This window comes from Balaenoptera borealis (assembly GCF_965194805.1).
Source record: "Balaenoptera borealis genome assembly, chromosome: 6".
In the NCBI taxonomy this organism is placed as follows: domain Eukaryota; kingdom Metazoa; phylum Chordata; class Mammalia; order Artiodactyla; family Balaenopteridae; genus Balaenoptera; species Balaenoptera borealis.
The window spans coordinates 6,870,872-6,894,926 of NC_138863.1; the positions used below are offsets into that span (position 1 = coordinate 6,870,872).

Consider the following 24,055-nt stretch of genomic DNA (forward strand, 5'->3'; position numbering starts at 1 on the left):
TGGAAAATAGACATAGAGCTTCCATTGACCTCATAAGATGTTGATGTTGATTATGTCTATTCGAAAAAGCTCCTTTAAAAAAATGATTACTGCTAAGCCCCTCACCTCTGTACTACTTACCGATTTGTCCCGGGAGATCTTCTTGAAGATAACGTGGTTTGGTGTAGACTTACTGTCCTGCACGTTGGTCTCCATGTTATCTGTCCCTGGCAGTTTCTTCCACCTTGGGGTGTTATGTCAGGTTTTAGAGGGCTAGGAAAAGGTAAAATCATCTTAAATATAAAGTCAAGAACATTCTGTGAATAAAACCCATACGTGAGATGCTGTACAACCATCAGACATTTCCTTCTACCTGCCTCAATATCCACATTTGACTAAATAAGGCCTTCGTCTAGTTTGTATTTTACTACAGTGTGCTTTTTTTTTTTTTTTAAAGGTGTTTTATTTTTCCTGATAAGCCTCAGACATTTCTTAGCAACGCTCACCAGGATGTCCAGATAGATTCCAATGAGAAGGTTTTACTTTGAGGCTAAGCCTTGGTATCGTCACACTAAGCCAGATTGAATTTAAAATTCTATCTTGACACTATATTATGGCAATTAAAATACAAAAAATCCCTGCAAACCACAGCATAACCACTTCATGAATATCGTTTTAAAAATACGTTAAATCCCCAGAAGTTCTGTTCAGCAATTCATACTAGGCAGTGCTTTCCCTTTCCTGCCATCTCTCACCACTCCCCAGCTTTACCCACAACAAAGAGGCCATCTGAGCTGTCTGGAATTCAGTGCGTTCCTTACCAAGCAACGTCCACGGAAACTACACAGAAAAGGTGAAACTGGGACAGACTGAGTGAACGAAAATGCCAGTCCTCCTGGCCCTGGCTCTTCCCTGCGCCCTGCCCTGAGTTTCTGAGAAGGCTTGTTCGTGGGTGATCTCATACCTTGCGCAACCAGCTGGGACGGTCCCAGGAGGTGAGGAGAGGGTCTCTGTGTCCTCCGGGGTGAGCAGGCAGCCAGCCCCTGCTCCGTCTAACCAGGTGACCCCCACTCGGGCCCTGGCTGACTGCGTGGGGAATTTGTAGGGAATCTGGAGAGGGTGCCCACACCCAGGTCTCAATGTCTAGAAGCCAAATCCCATTTAAGGAGTAGAGTGGCAACTGGATTAGTGCTGGGCGAAATGGTAGTTTCAGCAGTTCAAAGCATTAGACAAGGGCCCAGAGGGGCTCCCAGTGCAGGAGCTGTCAAGCTTGAGTGGGGAAGGCTTGGGGGAGGGATGACAGCTAAATGAAAGCTATTTTATCTTAACCTACTTTGGGTTCTGGAAATAGACTGATTATCCCTTCACTCCTGGTATCACCAGGAGAAGGGATTTTCAAGCGCTCAACCAAATTGATTAAACTCAGCAGGCAGCTAATGCAACCTTGGGGGTGGGGTATAAACAAAAAGGTCAAGGAGAAATGTCAGCCTCAAGATAAACCCTGGTGTTATGCAAGCCAAACTAGTCATGTCCCTCTCCTCTGCCCTACGTGCTATTGATTACATCACGAGTCCTGTCAATTTGCCCCCAGTGTCTCCAGAATCTTAGTCTTCCCATCCCCAGCACTCCCTCTCGAGTCCATACCAGCCCCTTTGTTTCCCTGGTCTGACTACATCCTTCTCCATGCTGCAGGGGGGGCTTCCAGGCCCTGAGCAGTCCCCCTCCTGCTCGGCGTCTCGCCTTGCTCTCAGCTACAGGCACGCAACTTCAAAGCCACACGCTCGAGCCTCCGCCCGCCGTTCCCCATCTCCCTGGACCGCACTCCCGCTGCTTGCTTTTGCCTGGAACCATCCTCTTCTCCCTTCCTCCCTGACTCTTTTCATCCTTCAGTTTCCAGCTCAAGAGTCACTTCCTCAGGAGAGCCTTCCCCGACCTCTCCGACTAGGTTGGAGGCACTATTGCATTCGATGCTTGTACAGGAGATGATTTTGCCGTCTCTATTCCCATACATGACTCTTGGCTCCATGACGTCAGGGACCCATGCCGTTTTGTTTCCCTTATCTTTGTATTCCAGTGCCCAGAACAGAATACTCAGGGAATGAATGCATATGATGGTGTGGCCACTAACACATATATGTACTGGACTTGAGCTGGTGTCTGGGAGTGAAGCCAGTCTAAGCAGAAAGTGACGTTTGGGGTGTTAGCATCTATCGAAACACTCCAGTGGCTTCCCACCTAAGTCTGGATAATGTCTGCAAGGCCCTGCATGATCTGGGCCCCCCCCCCCCCCGTTCTTCCCACCTCGCCCACTTTGCTCCAGTCCACTGGCCTCTTTGCTTTTCTTCAAACCTGCCTCAGGGCCTTTGCATTTACTGTTTCCTCTTCTGGAACACTTTTCCCACAGATAGTCACTTGGCTCACTCCCTTAATTCCTTTGGGTCTTTACTTCAATGTCACCCTATCCACCTATATCCTATTGTGTACCACCTCACCCAACACTTCTGTCCTCCTTCTCTGCATTACCTTTCTCTGTAGCACTTATCAGCATCTGACATACAAGATAATTTATCTTGTTCATTGTCTGCCCCCCCACCCCAACATAAGTTCCAGGACTGTAGAGATTTATGATTGTTTTGTTCCTATCCCATCTCCAGGATCTAGAATAGGGCCTCAATGGACTTTGAGCAAATCAATGAGTCACTGGATTGCAACAGTATAATGGCTGGCAATAGCTAAAGTTGGGAAAAATTTTAATTTCTAAGGGAGAAAACTTTTAAAATTTTTAACGGAGGAATGCCAGCTAATAAATGCAAAGGGAATGATAGGATTGGAAAAACATCATTTGACAAACTCTGATTGTATTAATCATGCCTTTTTATTTTCTGTAATTCTGATGCTTTGACATCTGAGACTTTGCTGACCCTGGAGAGACTGCCATCCCAGGGCTAGCTCTTTCCTAGAGAGAATAAATGACTGCTTTTCATATGCAAACCAACCAACTCAGAGCCCATACACCCCAAAGGCTTCCTTTCCTCCTTTGTTGGGCTCTCACACTCTGAGCCACTACTGCCCTGCCCTAATCACCCTGGGGCCGGGTATCAGACAACTGGAGACAGCCCCTGCACTCCAGGGCCTGCTGAGGTAAATAGCCAATCTTAAGTCTGCTTATCCTATCTCACCAGTTCTTTCCCATGGAAACCACAAAAGAACTCTCGCCCGTGTTTTCTCCTTGATGCTTCTACCTCCTGACTGGCCCTGGTGCTTCCCCGCATGGCCTGCCCCCTCTTTCTGGTAACTCTAACAAACTATCTTTTCAATGGCAATTGTCTCCAGATCTGTTGACCTCACCATAGCTGAACAATAGTAAAACTTAGTTTTCAAATACTGATGACATTATTGACTCAGACAAGGATTCTTCATTGGTGTGAAAATCATTAGGGGAAGAATTGAAGGGGAAACGGCTATTCCTATGACACCAAAGTGATGCCATATGGATCATGACCCTTCACAAGGTGCAAGCCAAACTATACAGCAGGGGATCAGCCACAGTCCAATGTCAATCTTAGCATCACAAATGGTGTCAACCAATGTGATGTGTCACCTTGCAGCAGCCGGAATCCACCAAGCCTTTAGACATCACTTCTAGGTTATAGGAAATACAAGGAATAGCTAAATGAGACCACAAGAGAGCTACCAGATGAATGTAGAAAGTGGCTGATCTCTTTCATAAGTCAGTGTAATAGAAAAGAGATGCATTAGATTAAGACACTTAAGGGACTCAACATCCAGATGTACTGTGTGGTCCCAATTGGACAAACAGGATGTATAGTACACTTCTGGCCTGTTGGGAAAATCTGAATATGGTCTAATAATGTATCAGTAATATGTCATATGAGCTCTGACAGGTAGGATGGAAATTCTTGGATTAGGAAGGTAGAGATTGTGACTGAATGAAGAAGGTCATAGGATGGTACATACAGTATGATCACATTTTGCAAACGCACAAGTCTATGTGTGGATATACATGCACACACGTGTGTTATCGTACACACTATATGCATAATCTACGAGGATAGACACCAAAGAGCTGACACTGGTGGTCTGTGTGAAGGGAATGTTAGGTTTTGTTTAGAAATCTTTTCTTGTCCCTTAAGAAAAAAAAAATTGAAGAAAAATGACTGGGGCCCTTCATCCAGTGTCCCCATCAGAAGGGCTGCCCTGAGCTGTGGGTGCTCCTGGGACCCCCGTTCTCCTGCAGCTGTGTTAGCGCCAGGCCCCCAAGGGTGCAGGTCTCAGTCACTGACCTGCCAATGCTGGGCAGGTAGGAAAACCTGGGATGGACTGCATGCCAGACCTCACTCTTTTTGGAAACGGTAGTCTCTGGTAGTCATTCGCAGCCCCTGGTCTGTAATGCATTTTTCTCTGCTTGGTGGAGAAATGAGAAAAATAAGGACACTGTTGTCAGTTTTTTCATAGAACCAAATGTATTCAGTATAAAGGACTGTTCTTTGTTCTAAGGTTATGAAGTTCTAAATTTTTCTTTTTTTTTTATTTGAAGTTTTAAACTTTTAAATATTAAAATGTCCTGCTTCTTCCTCCCAATCTTTATTGAGAAATACTTCACATCCAACCAAATCTACCCATTTTAAGTGCATGGTTTGATGATTTTAACCACCACTATGATCAAGACACATTTCCATCACCCCTAAAATTTCCCTGGCACCCATTTCAGTCAACTCCTGGTCCCATGTAACCACTGATTTGCCTTCTGCCATTAGTTTTGCATTTCCTACAACTGATTATGAATTTAAGCATACAGAGAAAAGCTGGAATAGTATAATAAACACCTACGTAGTCAACATGGAGATTCGACAATGAACATTTCGCTGCATGTGCTCATCTATCTCTATTGCTTTTTTCCTTCTGAACCATTTGAAAGTAAATTGCAGACATCATGACAATCAATAAATGTCAGAATGCAGCTGCTAAGCATAAGGACAAAGTGTCCTTCCTTTTATAGAGATGAGTGTAGATGGCAATTTAGAAAAAAAAAATCCTTACTTGGCCAAAATAAAAAGTTATCCACCTCTTTCTACAATTCTTTTAGAAATTTACTGGTCTATTAATTCTCAAAGTCTAAGAACCACTCACTGGCTATACAATACTTGTTTCTCTGGAGTCGGCATCCAGTGAGAAGCAGCTGCGAGTCCTGTGTTTCATTTCCCAACATCAAACGCAGCACCAGCTCGAGGGGGTGGGGGGTCGGGATATGCAGCTAAGAAGCTTAGGGGTTTTGGGGCTAGGTTATCGTCTTAGGGGCTTATTAGGGCACATGCATGAGGAAAACTGGTTCAGTCTGCTAACCATCAACTACACAATGAAAACCTTGCCTTAGTTTTACTGAAACAGAGAGCACTTGACAAGTTTGAGGCTACTGTATTTACGCAGAGTGCCAGGGAATCAGAGCTTTTAAAAGCCACCCTCATTTCAACATGTGCCTCTTAGTCAACTGGCCTTAAGAACAGAGGGCTGTTGTTATGGACTGGGCTGGCTAATGTCTGAAATCATAAATGCAACCCAACGGGCAGAGACCCTTGAAAAACATTTAGTCTACACTCCATCCCTTGCTCTGATCTCCTCTACAATAGCCACAGAAGCTGTTGAATGCTTCCAGGGACAGGGAAATCACTACCACTTTTCTTTGAAATAGCATGAAGTGTGAGAAAATTTTTTGTGAGGATGGAAATCAGCCTCCCTTCTACTTCTCTGTGTTGCTCCAAGTTAATCCAATCTCTTCCACACGTCAGTCTTTCATGATTAGAACACAGGTGCTCAAGCCTCATGGGCATTGAAACCCTCTCACGCCCAGACAGATTTCAAATGTCCATCTTGAAGCATCACACTGACAACAGTACTTAATGCTCCAGGTTTCTGTGCAGAAGGAGCAAGTTGTACAAACAACCCCAGACTGGAGTCCTGGGCTCCGTCGCTCACTGACGAATCCACTGCGATCTTGAGAAACTAGCTTGGCCTCACTGCTATTTCCTTTTATCCATCTGTAGAAGGGGAGTCCACGAGCTTCCCTGGCTTGCAGGGCCAGGGAAATGCATCAAATGTGCAGACAAGGCCTTGAAAAGGATCCTGATGGACATTCCTTCGTCCTCTCTGAGGTGAGAGCTTCTTCACACTCTGGTCCTGCCACATGGGCCCCGACGCTAGAGGGGGTTTCGATGGTAATGAACTTGGAGTTGACCACAAACTGAGCTGCTTACACCTGAAGTTGAGCAAAATTAGGCAGAGCCTTCTGGAGAAGTTTGTTACACACAACGTGTCCCCTCAGATTCACGTGTTGAAGCCCGTTTACTGCCCAGTGTGACGGTATTTAGAGGTGGGGCCTTTGAATGAGGTCATCAGTGTGGTCCTGATCTGACAGGATCTCCACTCTCCTTGTGCACAAACAAGTCTCCTGAGCACACAGCTTAGTGGCAGTGAGGCCTCGGGATGAAGTCTACCCTGCCAGTGCCTGCCACTCTGACTCCAGGCTCCGGAAGTGTGAGACACTTCTGTTGTTTAAGCCACTCAGGCTACGGTTTTTTTGTTCTTTTTTTAAAATTTCAATGATGTTTATTAAAGAAGTAATAATAGCATGAACAAATGCAAGGTCTATGCTATCTACCCACGCAGGCTGCGGTATTTCATTATGGCAGCCCAAGCTGAGCAAGACGAGGGCCCGCGCTTTTCTGCAGACAGATCAACTGCTATCGATCAAAAGTCTGGAAAAAAAATGGACACTAATCCAGTTTAAGAAATACCCTTTTTTGTTGGAACTAGGTAGAGGTGGTGCTCATACAACACTGTGAATGTGCTAAATGCCATTGTTCAGTTTAAAATGACTAATTTTATGTTATCTGAATTTCAACTCAGTACATTTAAAAATAGTAGAAAAAGAAATACAGTTTTTACATTGTGACCCAGTACATACACACATATATACACAACACTCCTATAAAACAGTATTTACCCTTGTTAAGTGGTTTATTCTTATTTTTTTAAACTACTTTCCCTCTTACTCTTCCTTTTAGCTGGTTACGATTCACTTTGTTTTTGCTGATTCAATTCTACTAAATAAAGACTTTGTGCCAAGTACTACGTGAATGTCAAGATGTCAAGGATATGACTGATCTTGAGACTTCTGGCTTACGACCTCTTAGAAGCACCTGGGCACGTACTCCAGGGAGCAATGGAATGTATGGCTTTCTATCTAGAAACTAGACCGTGTACAGCCTGTCTTCCTACGGGCCCGGCTCACAAGCATACCTACCCATTGTCTCTGAAGTCCATTTCTCTGGAAAAATGAAGCCCAAAGCCTGAATTCCCCTGCTCTCTTCTCCAGGTCCTAGGGTTGGACCAAACCCCTGGAGCCCGGCACACAGCAATCTCCAGGGCTACATTCCCACGTGGGACGCAGAGCTTACGGGAGGAAAGTCAACCAAATCCAGCGTGGCGCATCAGTTGCCAGAACCGCCAAGGCGATTCCCTTCCCTGTCCCCACGCTGCTCCGCAGCCCCCCTCAGAGGCAGGGCTGCGCGTGCCACCTGCTCTAGCCAATGGGGCGTAACGAAGGTGACCAGGCAGAGCGACACGCGGTCCCACAGACGCTTGCTTTCTTGCTGCATCATCCTTGCTCCCCTTGCTGACGGCACATTAACAGCCAGATACGAGCCCCCCCTCTACCAGTTGCCCCAAATCCAGCCGGCTATGCCTGCTCACAGAATCAGGAGAAACAGTACTTGTTTTAAACCATTCTATGTTATGGCAGTTTGTTATGCAGCAAAAAGCTCACTGGATCCTGATTCACTTGGTTTGTTTTTTTGCTGATTCAGTTCTACTAAATATTGAGTACCCACTCTGTGCCAAGCACTACGTGAATGTCAAGGATATGGTTGATCCCGAGACGTCTTAGAACCACCTGGTTCTAAGAGGTTGTAATCATAAACAAGGAATCATAAAAAACATTGAAACAATCAGGAGAATTTGAATATAGACTGGATAGTGGATGACAGAGTCACTGTTAATTCTGAGGTGTAATTATGGCATGGTGTCCTTATTAGGTTGGGATGCATGCTGATTTATGGGAAAAATGACATGCTTGAACCTTGCTGTAAAGTACTCTGGCAATAGTACTGAGTGGCAGGTAGGTACACGAAGACTTGCTACACTGGTGTTTCCTTCGCCGCCTCGGGTTCTGGGCCCCCAGAGACGTGGCTGTTCCCATCGACTGCCACTCAGGGTTAAAGAGGGCAGCTCGGCCCCCAGCAAGATGAGTAAGAGCAGGGAGCGTCTGAAGAGCCCACCTGGCCAGAGCACAGAGAGGATGGGAGAAGGGTCTGGAGTGAACACAGGGAAGAGTTCAGCAGCACAGATGGAAACCAGAGCTCCCTGAGGTGAGAGAATCCAATTCTGCTGAGGTGAGGGAGGCAAGAATCATTTCCTGGATCAGAGTCCAATCTTTTACTGGCACGTACCACACATCCTACGTGTTTCTACACAATCTATGCAAATACAGATATATTTCACTTTATTCAAGATTTCCAAAGTTTACTGGCTTGAAAATCTGGGATTTCTAGTGAGAATGAGCCTTACAGTGAGACATGAGAGAAAGGACGCAGTGGAATAAAGACAGACACGGCAGCTCGTCCTCATCCCCGAAGAGGCACTTCCCGCTGGCTCGCATGGAGGGCTGGATGGGGCGGCAGGTGAGGTGGATGCCCCCGGGCACCAATGTCCACCTGGGGGCCAGGACTCCGGAACAGCCTCTTGCTTCGCTGGGCAACTTCCCCCCATTTGTGAAATGGGATACACTTCAGAGCTGACAGAACTTGAGAGCCATAGCTTCCTTATTACTATCCAAGGCATCTCATAAAAACAAACATTTGTGGTTTCTGCAGCCTGGCAAGCAGTCTTGCACGAGGTTTCATCACTGCCACCCTTCTCTCCCGGTGCTCCACCCAGGCGGTGAGCTTCAGGTCTACATTTCAAATTGTCCGATTCCCCAAGATCATGACTGATCACGGTTGTGCTATAGATGTGAAGACACACAGTAGCTCTGCACACCTTGGTACACTCCAAACCCTGGAACTTCCCAACAAACACGCCCCTGGGGCCTGGGCTGGCCCCTCCCAGCTGAGAGCAGCTTCATCCATTTGCCCCAGTGTCCCCACAAAATATCCTGTGTGCTGTGATATGAAAGATGCATCGGGGCTTCACAAGATAAAGGTGAATGTGTGCACAGTATGTGCTTTAAGAGTAAGGCACAGAACTTGATATATCACTCTATTTTGGGAAACAACCTAGGGAATATAAATTTTTAAAGTCTTTAATTCTCAGCCCGAGATACGCTAATGTCTGGATCAAAGCCCGCAACACCTGCAGGGGAGCACGCTAGCTCTAACCCGCCGGGATTCATCTGGGAAATTAGAAACCCCCCCATGCCCACCTCCCACCCTGACCGATAAAACCAGCAGCACTGGAGGAGGGTCCCAGATCATCTGAGAAAGAGAATGAAGACCATGAGCTGGATGGAAGCATGTTCCACCCAATGGAAGCCACACCTGTAACCCAGCCTGGCAGTCAGGTGACCTGAAGAGAGCTTTACAGTATGGATGGATCTCAAACGGAAACATCTTTGTTAAGAGCAGAGAGCAGTCGTGCTTCCCTCCAAGGTCAAAAAAAACCCAGGATAATCAGAGGCTACTACAATGCTTACTTTCAGCCTTTTTGAAGAATGAGACTTACCTCCTCGAAGGTGACGGCAACAGGATCCCCACCTTCCGCTTTTTGGAGATGGCTGGCTGCTTCTGAGACTCCAGATCATGATGGAATCCTGAATCAAGTTGCTGGGCTACTGGCTGGTAACGGGCTGGACAGGGGTCCTTGGGGGTGGGGGGGGATAGATCAGGGAGACCCTAATTTGTTATGGCACACAGCCACTCGCTAGATATCTGAGCTGCTACGAATAAATCACTCTTCAATGAGGAAATCATGCCCCTTCAGCAAAGAAGAGGCCTGGAGGCTGGGAGACACATACAGCTCACTATCAATCCTGTGAACAAAGCCTGCAGGGGGGGACCGGGAGCTCGTACTGCTGCAGCGTGGAGCAGACCGCACAGCTGCCGAAATTCCGAAGACCCTTTTCTGGTTTCAGTTAAGATTTGCAAATGACGTGAAACTGGAACGCTGATGTTTACAGACAGTAGTACCTTGGGCTTAAATGATGAACAATAAGGAAAGGCATGGGGACAGTATTAACCATCATTTACAAATGAATGCATACCAGGAAAACAAATGAAAAAAACCAGCTTTTTGCCCTTAAGGATAAAGAAGAATAAAATAACTACCAAGAGGCATGGAGTGTGAAAAGTACATAACAGATTTCTTTTTTATTTACAATCAAGTTCTGTTGGGCAACATAATTAAATAAATAAAAGACATGCCCTGGCCTGTGAATTTCAACTCCCCTCAGCACGAGTTCTCTGAACAGCAAACTGAAAAGGGGAGGCGAGGGCAGGGGAAAGGGGAGAACGGAGCCGCTAATACCATCAGAGGGAACGCGCAGCCCGTCCTCGCCCTGCTCTAGCCCTCGCTCCCACAGACGTCCAGAGAACAAGTCCGGAAGGAAGAAAATTAAAGTGCGAATGAGTAAGTGATAAAAATATTGGTGTTTCAGTCACTCAAGGAACTAGAATTTTATGAACGCGTAAGATGGTAAAGATAAATGTTAAAAAAAAAAAATGCATAGGCCAGTTTCTTCCCGGCCTTACTCGCAAGTCCCGAAATCGAAAGATGGCATTCCCATGCTTCCTGGAATGGGCTTCCTGCACTAAAGCACCGAGGGGTATTGCACATAGGCTTGGCAAAGGGGCAGCGAGCCGGAACTACTGGCTCCAGGGTAATACACTGGAGGCCTCCAATCCCACACCACCAGAAACTGTAACCCCAGCACAGCCGGGAAGAAGGGGGCGGCCCACCTTCTGAGAAGCTACAGATGATCCCGGAATACAGTCTTTATTCCTGCAGCTCATCCACTTCTCTGGAAAAAGGGTTGTGCACTTCTTCTCCTACCCCCCGCCAATTTTTTTTTTTTTTAAACCAAATTGAGATTTATTTCTTGACCAAGAGATAGATATGTAGAATTGGGGGGCGGGGAGGGGAGGGAGGAAGGAGTTTTGAAGAACAGTTGCTTTCTAAGAACAGTTTAGGAGACCTAAGGAAATTCCAACAGTGATCAGGTGAGATCAGAGTAAGAGCCTCGTAATAAAGACACAGACCAGCAGGGGGGACCACAGTCCCACGGTCTCCTCAGAAATCAGGGCCGTCCCCGTGGGCTACCTGAGGGCAGGGGTAATCCCATTTGGGTTTCTGTTAATCCATGATTAAAGCAAGTTCCCTGGGAAAATGACCCCAAGGTGACAGGACATTCATCAGGCCGGAACCGACTTTGGAAGGACGGGAGAGAGCACAGGGGGAGAAGCAACACCCGGTGCAGGGGGCGTCTGCGGCACCGGCGCCCAGGGAAGAAGCCAGCAGGTGCCTGCGCCCACCCCGCTGAGGTATGCAAGGTCAGAGCCAGTAGTGTTTCCCACTTGAATCAAGGCAAGAACCTGAACCTCTGCTGAGCGACCGCAGCGTCAGGTTTTTCTCAGTGTTACTCTTTCAGGCCACGGGACCTCAGCCACGACCCTCGGGAGCCCTGCTCAAAGGCAGGCAACTGCGCCCCACGGCTCGAGCTCTTCTCTGGAGGTCAAAGCCACAGCCCAGGCGCCACCTGCCAGGACAGAGCCGTGGGGCCCGCGTGCCCCTCCAGCTTCCGATCCGCTCTCTCCTGACGAGGTGCCCTCAGTACTCTGACCACAGCACAGCTTTGCTTCCTTTGTCCACGCTGACGATGTGGGAGCCAGCAGGCGACCAGGCCACGGCGTTGATCGCTGAGCTTCAAGGGGAGAGGTCGGAACACGGGTGAGACGTTCGTGAGCCGAGCGCCGGGCTCCCTCGCCACCAGGGCGTCGGGCTTGTCCCAGCGCCCGTTTTCCTCGCCGGTGTGCCTCCCACGCACAGACAGGCGCTTACAGGGCGAAAGAACCTGGGGGAAGCCTGCCTTGACTCCAGGAGGCGGTTTGGAATGCAAGGAGTCAGGCCTTATCAAGTCTACCCTAAGGGAGTAGCTCTGAGTTAAGAAAAGAGCCTCTGATGAGCACCTCAGGGCGACTGGCTGAGGAGCGGGGAAGCAGCACCACGGCGAGGGCGGTGAGGGGCGGCGAGGGGCGGTCCCGGAGGGCCCTGGGCCTGGGTTCTAAGAGCAGCTGGGCTTGGGGGACACAACAAAGCCGAGAGGAAAAGGGGCCTGGATGAAAGTAAAAAGCACGTGAAAATCGGTGTTTACAAGCAGCCGATTTCCTGAGGAAAGGGGCTTAGTAGGGAGAAGGGGAGCCAGAGAGGAAGGAGAGCGGTGAAGGGGCAGGAGGAAGACAGGAGGCGCCATAGAACGTGGGGCTCTAACCTTTTTCCAGTGGCCATGCCCTAACTGCTCTAGCTGGAACGGTCTGTAACATAAATAAGCAGGACGCTGCTGTCTGCTGTCTGGGGAGAAGGGCCCCAGCTTCCCTCCACCAACCTGGCTCACAGTAGAGCACGTGAGTGGACACTGCCCTCATGGGGTCGACTCGGGTCCACGCCTGAAGAGGACATGACCCCTGGGAGGAAGTCACAGGCTTGCTCCCCACCTGAGAGGGGCTGACATCTTACCTGTGATGCTTTGAAAGGACCTTCTCCACTTTCCCGGAGAGCACGCTCCAGATGTAGACAGAGCCCTCGGCCGAGCCTGCTGCCACGTAACTGCCGTCAGGGCTGCAGGACACATAAGACAAGAAACGGCGTCTACCACCCATCCCCAACTCAGCGTCTTCCCGGACCCCTCCCCAGGAAGTCATGTTTACTCTTCACTTACGAGTCAAACATGTGACCATTCCCGTGTACCCAGAAACCAGAAGATGCTCTTCACAACCGTTTGGGCCAAAGCCGCTTCACCCTATCATCTGGCCTCACCAGCTAATGAAAAATAGTGCCGCTGCACTACTTCTTGGGGCCACAAGTCCCTAACCATCTCTCAGACTCAAACATAGCACATAGGGAGGTCAAAGTCAACCCCCAAATGGTGAAGGGTTTCTTTCAGTTGATGGACTGCCTCGTTATATGGTTTAGTGAAAGCAGACAAGGAAGGAAGCATCGACTGTAGAGAAGCTTCTCCACGATACTGGCACTAACCATGGCAGTGTATTTGGGAGAAGAGCCATGTGTGGAAGGCAGAACAGGAAAGGGAAGCCACCCCGTCTCCAGAGAGCCTATTCTGCTCTGTTCCAGGGGACACTACTCTTCCCAAAAAGCTCTCAAAGAGTTCTTATGTAAATGAGTAAAGAGAGGTGAACTTGATATACCCAGAACCAACCAACTAGCCATTATTAGTTTTTGAATTGGGACATATTTTCATGCAATCACAGAAGGGACACTTTAGAAAGGAAGGAAACAGTGACAGTGACCTCTAGGACTGACCGTGCAGCTTCGTTCCTGGACACCTGCGCATGTGGAGACACTGTACAGACGTAGCTCGTTTCCCCAGTGGGAAGATGCCTCTGCTCTAACCTCTGAGGTGAACCGTGTTGGGGGCGCGGGGTGGGACGGGAGGAGCGTCACCACTAACCTGAACACAACTCGCGTCCAGTCGGAGCCACACTTGAAGCCCGGCGCGCTGAAACAGACGACGACAGGGCACCGTTACCCCCAGAGTCCATGCAAACTTGGGATGTGAGGGCAAGTCAGGCTTCTGGCCTTCTCACAACCCTCCGAAAAATCAGCAAGACTCAAATGAAACCCAACCACAGTGTCTTCAGTTACCTGAATGTCTGTCTGACAGCATTTATTCGTAGGTCAATAATTTTTAGCAGGTCATCTCGGGAGCAGCTGAGGAGTTCAGTTCTTTCTGGGTTTAAGTCCAGGGCAGTAATCTTTCCCAAGAGCTCCATCTCTCGGACAATACTCTCTGATCTACGAAAAAGATGGAAAGTCTGAGAAAACCTAACACAGAAAGGTCAGAACTTCCCCATTTCAACCAGGATGGCATGCCACAGAGAAAAGGAGGAAGGAGAAAAGGCAACTGAACTAGAATGCAATACTCCTCAAGGACGGTGAAAGTGCTCCCAGCCCCACACAAATAATCTCAGCCCTGGCTTTTATTATTTTCCCATCAATAGATTCTCTCAGTAGTGGTGAGTACTAGAACTCTAAAACTGGTAAGGATTAATTTCCTTGCCTGTTTCTGAAATGATACAGTAATTGCCAGTCAGAGCTTCTGATCAGCATGAACTAAGCAGGGCTACTATTTAATTAGTATTACTTCAATTTTATCATTTCAACTTATCCAAAGGGACGTAAACCGCTTTAGCAGGTCTGGGCTGCCTTATATGGACAAATGTGTGGACTCTCCAGGCTTCCTGTCATACAAAGTAAAGCTCGGGGACCCTCCAACTCATCCTGGTGACTCCAGATGTGGAACCGGGGCACCCTGGCAACCCCTTCTCCTTCCTTTTCTTCTCCCAGTTCTCCTCTGGGCCGCGGTCCACACCCAGGTCTGTGCTCAGCAATCCTGGACTGGGCCCTGTTGGTGACACAGCCAAAGGAGGTGCAGACCCTTCTGGAGTCATTCATTCTGCTGTAAACTTTCGATGAAATGATTTCCTACCTCAAACCACAACCAAGTAAGAGAGTTTATCTTACTGTTGCCGCTCCACCTCCCGGGGACTTGGGGTCTTCGTCTGTCAAATTAGGGGGAGACCAGGAGGAGCCTTCTAACATCCAGCTCAGCTCTAGAATTCCTTACTCCCGGTTCAAAGTTCTGCCAACCAGTACACCTGAAGCTAATCACCAATTACCTACATCCTAGACAGCCGTCCTCACCCTACAGGACTCCTGTCCCTTCTACTCCCCCCACCCTGGCCCATCAGCAGGACTCCAGCTTTCTTCCCCTTTCTGCCACTCCTCCCTCCTCGGGCAGCTCCCGAAGTACTGCCCTCCTGTTGCTTCACAGGTGGGCTCTGACTAATCCACTCTCATGTCTTCAAAGTCCTGTGAGGACGTCTCATTTTTTCTCCCAGCCAACCTCTCAAAACTGCTGTTTTTCCAAATGTCTATTAGAAACCTCAAATTTATGTCCTTTTCTGAACATGTTCACTGCATCCTCTTCCTAAATCTGTCATTTATTCTGCATCTTGCTTTACTTCTCTCCTTCCTCACCCTCCACATCCAACTTGTAACAAACCCTGTCCAAATCCCCCCTCCACATCTCCCTCCACTGCCTTGAGTTCAGATCCTCAATGCTTTACTGATTTCCCGCTCCCCAGTACACCCTTTGAAACTGCCACCAATGTAATCTACCACACTGTCATGAAGCAATCCTTTCCTAATCACCCAACGGCTTCTGAGATCAAGTCATCTACCAATGGCGTCCAAAGCCCGCAGCAATCTGATCCCAACCCACCCTATTAGTCTCATCTGCCCTCGCCTGACTTGCCCTGCCAGACTGCCCTGTTCTGGCCTGGAATGTCCCTCAGTGGCTCTTCTGCAACGTGAAACCTACTCACTTCTCAAGACTCATCTTGAGAGACGGTCTCTAACATCCTTGGACAAGGGCTCCTGGCCCTACTTCAACACACCCTGAAGACTTGTGTGTCTGTCTTCTCGATTACACTTGAAACCCCCTAACAACCTAGTTGTTCATCTGTTTGTAAGTACACAAGGCATGCTCAGAGGTGACTGTTGAACGTGACCGTCTACTTCAGGGTAAAGAGTGTCAAACTGGGAAGATAATGTGGACTGGAGCTCATTGCTGCCATTTCCAGGGGTTTTAAAAACACAGCCCACACACAAGACACCATCACAGTTCTGCCACATACAGACCCTCCCATCTGCCTCCCCACCAAGCTCCTGGGTGTTTTACCGGATGTCCCAGAAACGAATTTTCTTGTCAAAATGTCCACTCATCACACACTGCTCTGTGCAGACAATATCATTGCAGCTGGATCCCGCAAATACCGTCTTTATGCCTGAACGAAAACCGAACATGAATAATCAAGCAGAGGCCCCTCTGCGGCTGTGCACATAACATTGCTGCACTCTCACCCTAAGTAATCAGAACTACTTATTTAAATGAAGCTTCAAACTTGAAAAACAGTCACTACATCAGCGCCACTCAACATGAGACTGGACTTTCAAAGTTTATCGCACTAAATGCAGGCTTTAATGTGGAAACAAACACCTCTGAGGTTAATATCTAATCGTTCATAGACACAGAGAGACTGAATTTCCTCACAGACTTTGCTGCGTAGATCCCAGAGCTTGAGGGTCCGGTCGTGACTTCCAGAAACAATACGCGCGTTGTCCAGCAGGAACTTGGCAGACAGCACCTTGCCGCTGTGTCCCGTGAGTGTATGCTAAGGGAGAGAACACAACCGGGGTAAACCTCCAGGGCGCCACACCGGGAGAGTCAGCGGCAAACTGCCAGGGGGCCAGCTTCTCCAAACACCCTGAGATCTGGTCAGGAACACTCAGAGACAGAAGGATGAGCGGCTCAGGGAAACACCCAGAAAGCCTATCTTTGGGTATTGCCTGGGGTGAGGTATTAAGAGGAAGAGGATAAACCTCCCACCACCAATAAAACTAAAAAAAAAAAGGGTAATGAAAGAACAAGTAAAAGATCCAACACCACAGTACAAACTTGACATGACCATGCCCTCAAAATAAGGGAGGAGCAGGCAGAGGACCTGAATAGACATTTTTCCAAAGAAGACATACAGATGGCCAATGGACACATGAAAAGATGCTCAACATCACTGGTCATCAGGGAAATGCAAATCAAAACCACAATAAGATTATCACTGCACACCTGTCAGAACGGCTATTATCAAAAAGACAACAAGTAACAAGTGTTGGTGAGGATGTGGAGAAAAGGGAATCCTCGCACATTGCTGGTGGAAAAGTACGTTGGTGAAGCCACTATAGAAAACAACATGAAGGGCCCTCAAAAAATTAAAAATAGAAACCCCATACGATCCAGCAATTCTACTTCTGGGTATTTTTCCAAAGAAAACAAAACCACTCATTTGAAAAGATATATGCCCCCCTATTTTCATTGTAGCATTAATCGCAACAGTCAAGATACGGAAGCTACGTAAGCGTCCAGTGATAGATGAATGGATAAAGACATGGTACATATATACAGGGGAATATAAGTCATAAAAAAGAATGAAATCTCGCCCTCTGTGACAACATGGATGAACAGAGGGTATTATGCTAAGTGAAATGAGTCAGACAGAGAAACACAAATACCATATGATTTTATTTATACGTGGAATCTAAAAAACAAATCAACACCTTACAGAAAAGAAAGAGACTCACAGAGAACAAGGTGGTGATTGTGTGGGGTGGGAGTGGGGGGTCTGAGTGTAAAAGGTGAGAGATGAAGAGGTACAAGCTACCACTACAAAATGGTCACGGGGGTGAAAGGTACAGCACAGGGAGCACAGCAAAGTAGTAACTTTGGTGACAGGTATAACTAGATTTACCATGGTGATCATTTGGTAATGTACAGAAATAACAAATCACTATGTTGTGTACCTGGAACTAACATAGTGTTGTAGGTCAATTCTACTTAAATTTAAAAAAAGTATATACAAAAACTGTATAATAAAGTACTTAGTAAAGGCTCTACTACAGAAAGTATACAGAATACAAATAGACAGGATATCTACATTTAGTCTTATTAGCCAATGAAATGGAAAAGAACAATGTATATACTAACGGTATCTATTTAATATTATCAGATTTGTGCTGCCACGTTAATCTTACATGTTATAGAAAAATAACATGTTTGTCTTCTCCCAAGTGTTTAAAAAATACATGCAGAAATTTCCTGAATCTGTATTCTTTACTGAGGCTAGTCACATTTTAAGCTGTTAATTACACAACTTAAAAGGGGTGGAGGGCAGTCAGAGGACATTCTTGAAATAAGCTCTATTACAGATACTGGTCTATTTTGTTCTTGCAATTTTCTGTAAGTCTGAATTATATCAAATTACAAAATTTTTAAATCTTGGATTTTACCAATGTCTCTGAAAGTCAGTCTCCTATTTAAAGTCAGAATACAGAGGTTCACCAGAGGCATAATTTATCAGTATAAAAGGAAACATCAGGGGCTTCCCTGGTGGCACAGTGGTTAAGAATCCGCCTGCCAATGGAAGGGACACGGGTTCGAGCCCTGGCCCAGGAAGATCCCACATGCCGCGGAGCAACTAAGCCCGTGCGCCACAACTACTGAGCCTGCACTCCAGAGCCCGCGAGCCACAACTACTGAGCCCACGTGCCACAACTACTGAGCCCACGTGCCACAACTACTGAAGCCCACGTGCCTAGAGCCCGTGCTCCACAACAAGAGAAGCCACGACAATGAGAAGCCCGCGCACCACAATGAAGAGCAGTCCCAGCTTGCTACAACTAGAGAAAGCACGCGCTCAGCAATGAGGACCCAACGCAGCCAAAAATAAATTAAAAAAAAAAATAAAAGGAAACATCAGGACTCTTTAAATAAACAATTAAAACTCCTAGGGGTTTTTCAATCAGAGGTCTCAGCTTGAAATGTCAGATCATAACCACAGATACCAGCATTCCCAACAATCAAATCTTCTCGTGACTAGCTGTGGGATGCCAACCAGGGCGTCTTTCCTGGGCTGCCAAGCAACGCAGAAGTGGGTCATAACCGAATGTCAGCGCCCTCTGCCCACCACAGCACTACTGGAGCCCGACGGGAGAGAGGGGGCTGGGGATGGTGAGGGTGCCGCACTTTCCCTACTTTTCAATATGGATCAACATGTTTATGTGCAGAAACTTCAAAGGCTCAGAAGATATTCAGGTATTCACTAATGATTTCTTTATAATATTTTTTTTTTTAAAAGAAAAGGCTTTTTTTTTTTTGGGCTGCACTGCATGGCTTGTGGGATCTTCGTTCCCTGACCAGGAATTGAACCCGGGCCCTCGGCAGTCAAAGTGTGGGGTCCTAATCACTGGAACGCCAGGGAATCCGTCCCCCCAACCCCCCAAAAAAGAGCAGCTTTTAAAAGACCCTAATATACTTACTACAAATGTCAACTTACTGGGTTTCAACCCTGACCCCCAAAGCTGAGACCTCGCAGTTTAGAGTTAACATTTTAGAAACCAATCTTTCCTCTGTGCTTAGGAGAACAACTCCACTCTAGTACAGGAAGAGAAAACTCAGGGCCACATGTATGTCCCCTTTAAGAAGAAGTTTGCACGGATTCCGAGACTCCTTCTTCTCACATTTAAACCTCTCTGAAACTGGAACAGCAACTTACAGTCACTGCCAGCCAGGTGGCAGCTGTGCTGTGGCTGTGTGACAACCTCTCACTGATCCTTCTGGAAAGATCAAAAAGGTTCCAGCAACAAAGTTTATGCTAAATACAGTATAGGAATAATGCTCAGTATAAATCATTCAATCTGCACAAACCATGGGGAGAGACCAAAAACTTGTGTAGGTACTTCTATTTCATCAAAAAATAGGGGTCCCAGAAGGAGAAGAGAGAGAGAAAGGACCCGAAAAAATATGTGAAGAGATTATAGTTGAAAACTTCCCTAACATGGGAAAGGAAATAGCCACCCAAGTCCAGGAAGCACAGAGTCCCATATAGGATAAACCCAAGGAGAAACATGCTGAGACACATAGTAATCAAACTGGCAAAAATTAAAGAAAAACAAAAATTATTGAAAGCAGCAAGGGAAAAATGACAAATAACATACAAGGGAACTCCCATAAGGTTAACAGCTGATTCCTCAGCAGAAACTCTACAAGCCAGAAGGGAGTGGCATGATATACTTAAAGTGATGAAAGGGAAGAACCTACAACCAAGATTACTCTACCTGGCAAAGATCTCATTCAGATTCGATGGAGAGATCAAAAGCTTTACACACAAGCAAAAGCTAAGAGAATTCAGCATCACCAAACCAGCTCTACAACAAATGCTAAAGGAACTTCTCTAAGTGGGAAACACAAGAGAAGAAAAGGACCTACAAAAACAAACACAAAACAATTAAGAAAATGGTCATAGGAACATACATATCGATAATTACTTTAAACGTGAATGGATTAAATGCTCCAACCAAAAGACACAGGCTCGCTGAACGGATACAAAAACAAGACCCATCTATATGCTGTCTACAAGAGACCCACTTCAGACCTAGGGACACATACAGACTGAAAGTGAGGGGATGGAAAAAGATATTCCATGCAAATGGAAATCAAAAGAAAGCTGGAGTAGCAATACTCCTATCAGATAAAATAGACTTTAAAATAAAGAATGTTACAAGAGACAAGGAAGGACACTACATAATGATCAAGGGATCAATCCAAGAAGAAGATATAACAATTATAAATATATATGCACCCAACATAGGAGCACCTCAATGCATAAGGCAACTGCTAACAGCTATAAAAGAGGAAATCGACAGTAACACAGTAATAGTGGGGGACTTTAACACCTCACTTACACCAATGGACAGATCATCCAAAATAAAAATAAATAAGGAAACAGAAGCTTTAAATGACACACTACACCAGATATATTTAATTGATATTCCATCCAAAAACAGCAGATTACACTTTCTTCTCAAGTGCGCACGGAACACTCTGCAGGATAGATCACATCTTGGGTCATAAATCAAGCCTCAGTAAATTTAAGAAAATTGAAATCATATCAAGTATCTTTTCTGACCACAACGCTATGAGATTAGAAATCAATTACAGATAAAAAAACGTAAAAAACACAAACACATGGACGCTAAACAATACGTTACTAAATAACCAAGAGATCACTGAAGAAATCAAAGAGGAAATCAAAAAATACCTAGAGACAAATGACAATGAAAACACAACGATCCAAAACCTATGGGATGCAGCAAAAGCAGTTCTAAGAGGGAAGTTTATAACGATACAAGCCTACATCAAGAAACAAGAAAAATCTCAAATAAACAATCTAACCTTACACCTAAAGGAACTAGAGAAAGAAGAACAAACAAAACCCAAAGTTAGCAGAAGGAAAGAAATCATAAATATCAGAGCAGAAATAAATAAAAAAGAAACAAAGAAAACAATAGCAAAGATCAATAAAACTAAAAGCTGGTTCTTTGAGAAGATAAACAAAATTGATAAACCATTAGCCAGACTCATCAAGAAAAGAGGGAGAGGACTCAAATCAATAAAATTAGAAATGAAAAAGGAGAAGTTACAACAGACACCGCAGAAATACAAAGCATCCTAAGAGGCTACTACAAGCAACTCTATGCCAATAAAATGGACAACATGGAAGAAATGGACAAATTCTTAGAAAGGTATAACCTTCCAAGACTGAACCAGGAAGAAGTAGAAAATATGAACAGACCAATCACAAGTAATGAAATTGAAACTGTGATTAAAAATCTTCCAACAAACAAAAGTCTAGGACCAGATGGCTTCACAGGTGAATTCTATCAAACATTTAGAGAAGAGCTAACACCCATCCTTCTCAAACTCTTCCAAAAAATTGCGGAAGAAGAAACATTCCCAAACTCATTCTATGAGGCCACCATCACCCTGATACCAAAACCAGACAAAGATACTACTAAAGAAGAAAATTATAGACCAATATCACTGATGAATATAGATGCAAAAATCCTCAACAAAATACTAGCAAACAGAATCCAACAACACATTAAAGGGATCATTCACCATGATCAAGTGGGATTTATCCCAGGGATGCAAGGATTCTTCAATATACGCAAATCAATCAATGTGATAAACCATATTAACAAATTGAAGAATAAAAACCATATGATCATCTCAACAGATGCAGAAAAAGCTTTTGACAAAATTCAACACCCATTTATGATAAAAACTCTCCAGAAAGTGGGCATAGAGGGAACCTACCTCAACAGAATAAAGGCCATATATGACAAACCCACAGCAAACATCATTCTCAATGGTGAAAAACTGAAAGCATTTCCTCTAAGATCAGGAACAAGACAAGGATGTCCACTCTCACCACTATTATTCAACATAGTTCTGGAAGTCCTAGCCATGGCAATCAGAGAAGAAAAAGAAATAAAAGGAATACAAATTGGAAAAGAAGTAGTAAAACTGTCACTGTTTGCAAAGGACATGATACTATACATAGAGAATCCTAAAGATGCCACCAGAAAACTACTAGAGCTAATCAATGAATTTGGTGAAGTTGCAGGATACAAAATTAATGCACAGAAATCTCTTGTATTCCTATACACTAATGATGAAAAGTCTGAAAGAGAAATTAAGGAAACACTCCCATTTTCCATTGCAACAAAAAGAATAAAATACCTAGGAATAAACCTACCTAGGGAGACAAAAGACCTGTATGCAGAAAACTATAAGACACTGATGAAAGAAATTAAAGATGATACAAACAGATGGAGAGATATACCATGTTCTTGGATTGGAAGAATCAATATTGTGAAAATGACTACACTGCCCAAAGCAATCTACAGATTCAATGCAATCCCTATCAAATTACCAATGGCATTTTTTAACGGAACTAGAACAAAAAATCTTAAAATTTGTATGGAGACACAAAAGACCCTGAATAGCCAAAGCAGTCTTGAGGGAAAAAAACGGAGCTGGAGGAATCAGACTCCCTGACTTTAGACTATACTAAAAAGCTACAGTAATCAAGACAATATGGTACTGGCACAAAAACAGAAACATAGATCAATGGAACAAGATAGAAAGCCCAGAGATAAACCCATGCACCTATGGTCAACTAATCTATGACAAAGGAGGCAAGGATATGCAATAGAGAAAAGACAGTCTCTTCAATAAGTGGTGCTGGGAAAACTGGACAGCTACATGTAAAAAAAATGAAATTCGAACACTCCCTAACACCATACACAAAAATAAATTCAAAATGGATTAGAGACCTAAATGTAAGACTGGTCACTATAAAACTCTTAGAGGAAAACATAGCAAGAACACTCTTTGACATAAATCACAGCAAGATCTTTTTTGATCCACCTCCTAGAGTAATGGAAACAAAAACAAAAATAAACAAATGGGACCTAATGAAACTTCAAAGCTTTTGCACAGCAAAGGAAACCATAAACAAGACAAAAAGACAACCCTCAGAATGGGAGAAAATACTTGCAAACGAATCAACGGACAAAGGATTAATCTCCAAAATATATAAACAGCTCATGCAGCTCAATATTAAAAAAACAAACAACCCAATCCAAAAATGGACAGAAGACCTAAATAGACATTTCTCCAAAGAAGACATACAAATGGTCAAGAAGCACATGAAAGGCTGCTCAACATCACTAATTATTAGAGAAATGCAAATCAAAACTACAATGAGGTATCACCTCACACCAGTTAGAATGGGCATCATCAGAAAATCTACAAACAACAAATGCTGGAGAGGGTGTGGAGAAAAGGGAACCCTCTTGCACTGTTGGTGGGAATGTAAATTGATACAGCCACTATGGAGAACAGTATGGAGGTTCCTTAAAAAACTAAAAATAGAATTACCATATGATCCAGCAATCCCACTACTGGGCGTATACCCAGAGAAAACCATAATGCAAAAAGACACATGCACCCCAATGTTCATTGCAGCACTATTTACAATAGCCAGGACATGGAAGCAACCTACATGCCCATCGACAGACGAATGGATAAAGAAGTTGTGGTACATATATACAATGGAATATTACTCAGCCATAAAAAGGAACGAAATTGAGTCATTTGTTGAGACGTGGATGGATCTAGAGACTGTCATACAGAGTGAAGTAAGTCAGAAAGAGAAAAACAAATATCGTATATTAACGCATGTATGTGGAACCTAGAAAAATGGTACAGATGAGCCGGTTTGCAGGGCAGAAGTTGAGACACAGATGTAGA

At 45.2% G+C, this 24,055-nt stretch overlaps 2 protein-coding genes across 8 annotated transcripts in view; both read right to left on the reverse strand.

Annotated features, from left to right (window-relative positions):
- Window positions 1-7,866, reverse strand: part of SAG (S-antigen visual arrestin) — a 38,140-nt gene extending 30,274 nt beyond the window's left edge. The window contains exons 1-2 of the mRNA XM_082396665.1: window positions 4,284-7,866; window positions 121-252 (exon numbers count right to left, since the gene is read on the reverse strand). Of these exons, the coding sequence (XP_082252791.1) occupies window positions 121-195 (75 nt within the window). The 5' untranslated portion in view covers window positions 196-252; window positions 4,284-7,866. The remainder of the gene's footprint in view (window positions 1-120; window positions 253-4,283) is intronic.
- Window positions 7,867-10,390: 2,524 nt separating this feature from the next.
- The window catches only part of ATG16L1 (autophagy related 16 like 1), a 43,542-nt gene continuing 29,877 nt past the window's right edge, over window positions 10,391-24,055 (reverse strand). For 3 of the 7 annotated variants that reach the window (XM_082396660.1, XM_082396663.1, XM_082396661.1), the window contains 6 exons: window positions 16,397-16,517; window positions 16,025-16,130; window positions 13,927-14,076; window positions 13,733-13,780; window positions 12,781-12,882; window positions 10,391-11,968 (listed from right to left, as the gene is read on the reverse strand). In XM_082396660.1, coding sequence (XP_082252786.1) covers window positions 11,875-11,968; window positions 12,781-12,882; window positions 13,733-13,780; window positions 13,927-14,076; window positions 16,025-16,130; window positions 16,397-16,517 — 621 coding nt within the window. In that variant the 3' untranslated portion in view covers window positions 10,391-11,874. The other 4 variants (XM_082396658.1, XM_082396662.1, XM_082396659.1 and 1 more) reach the window with 4 other exon arrangements.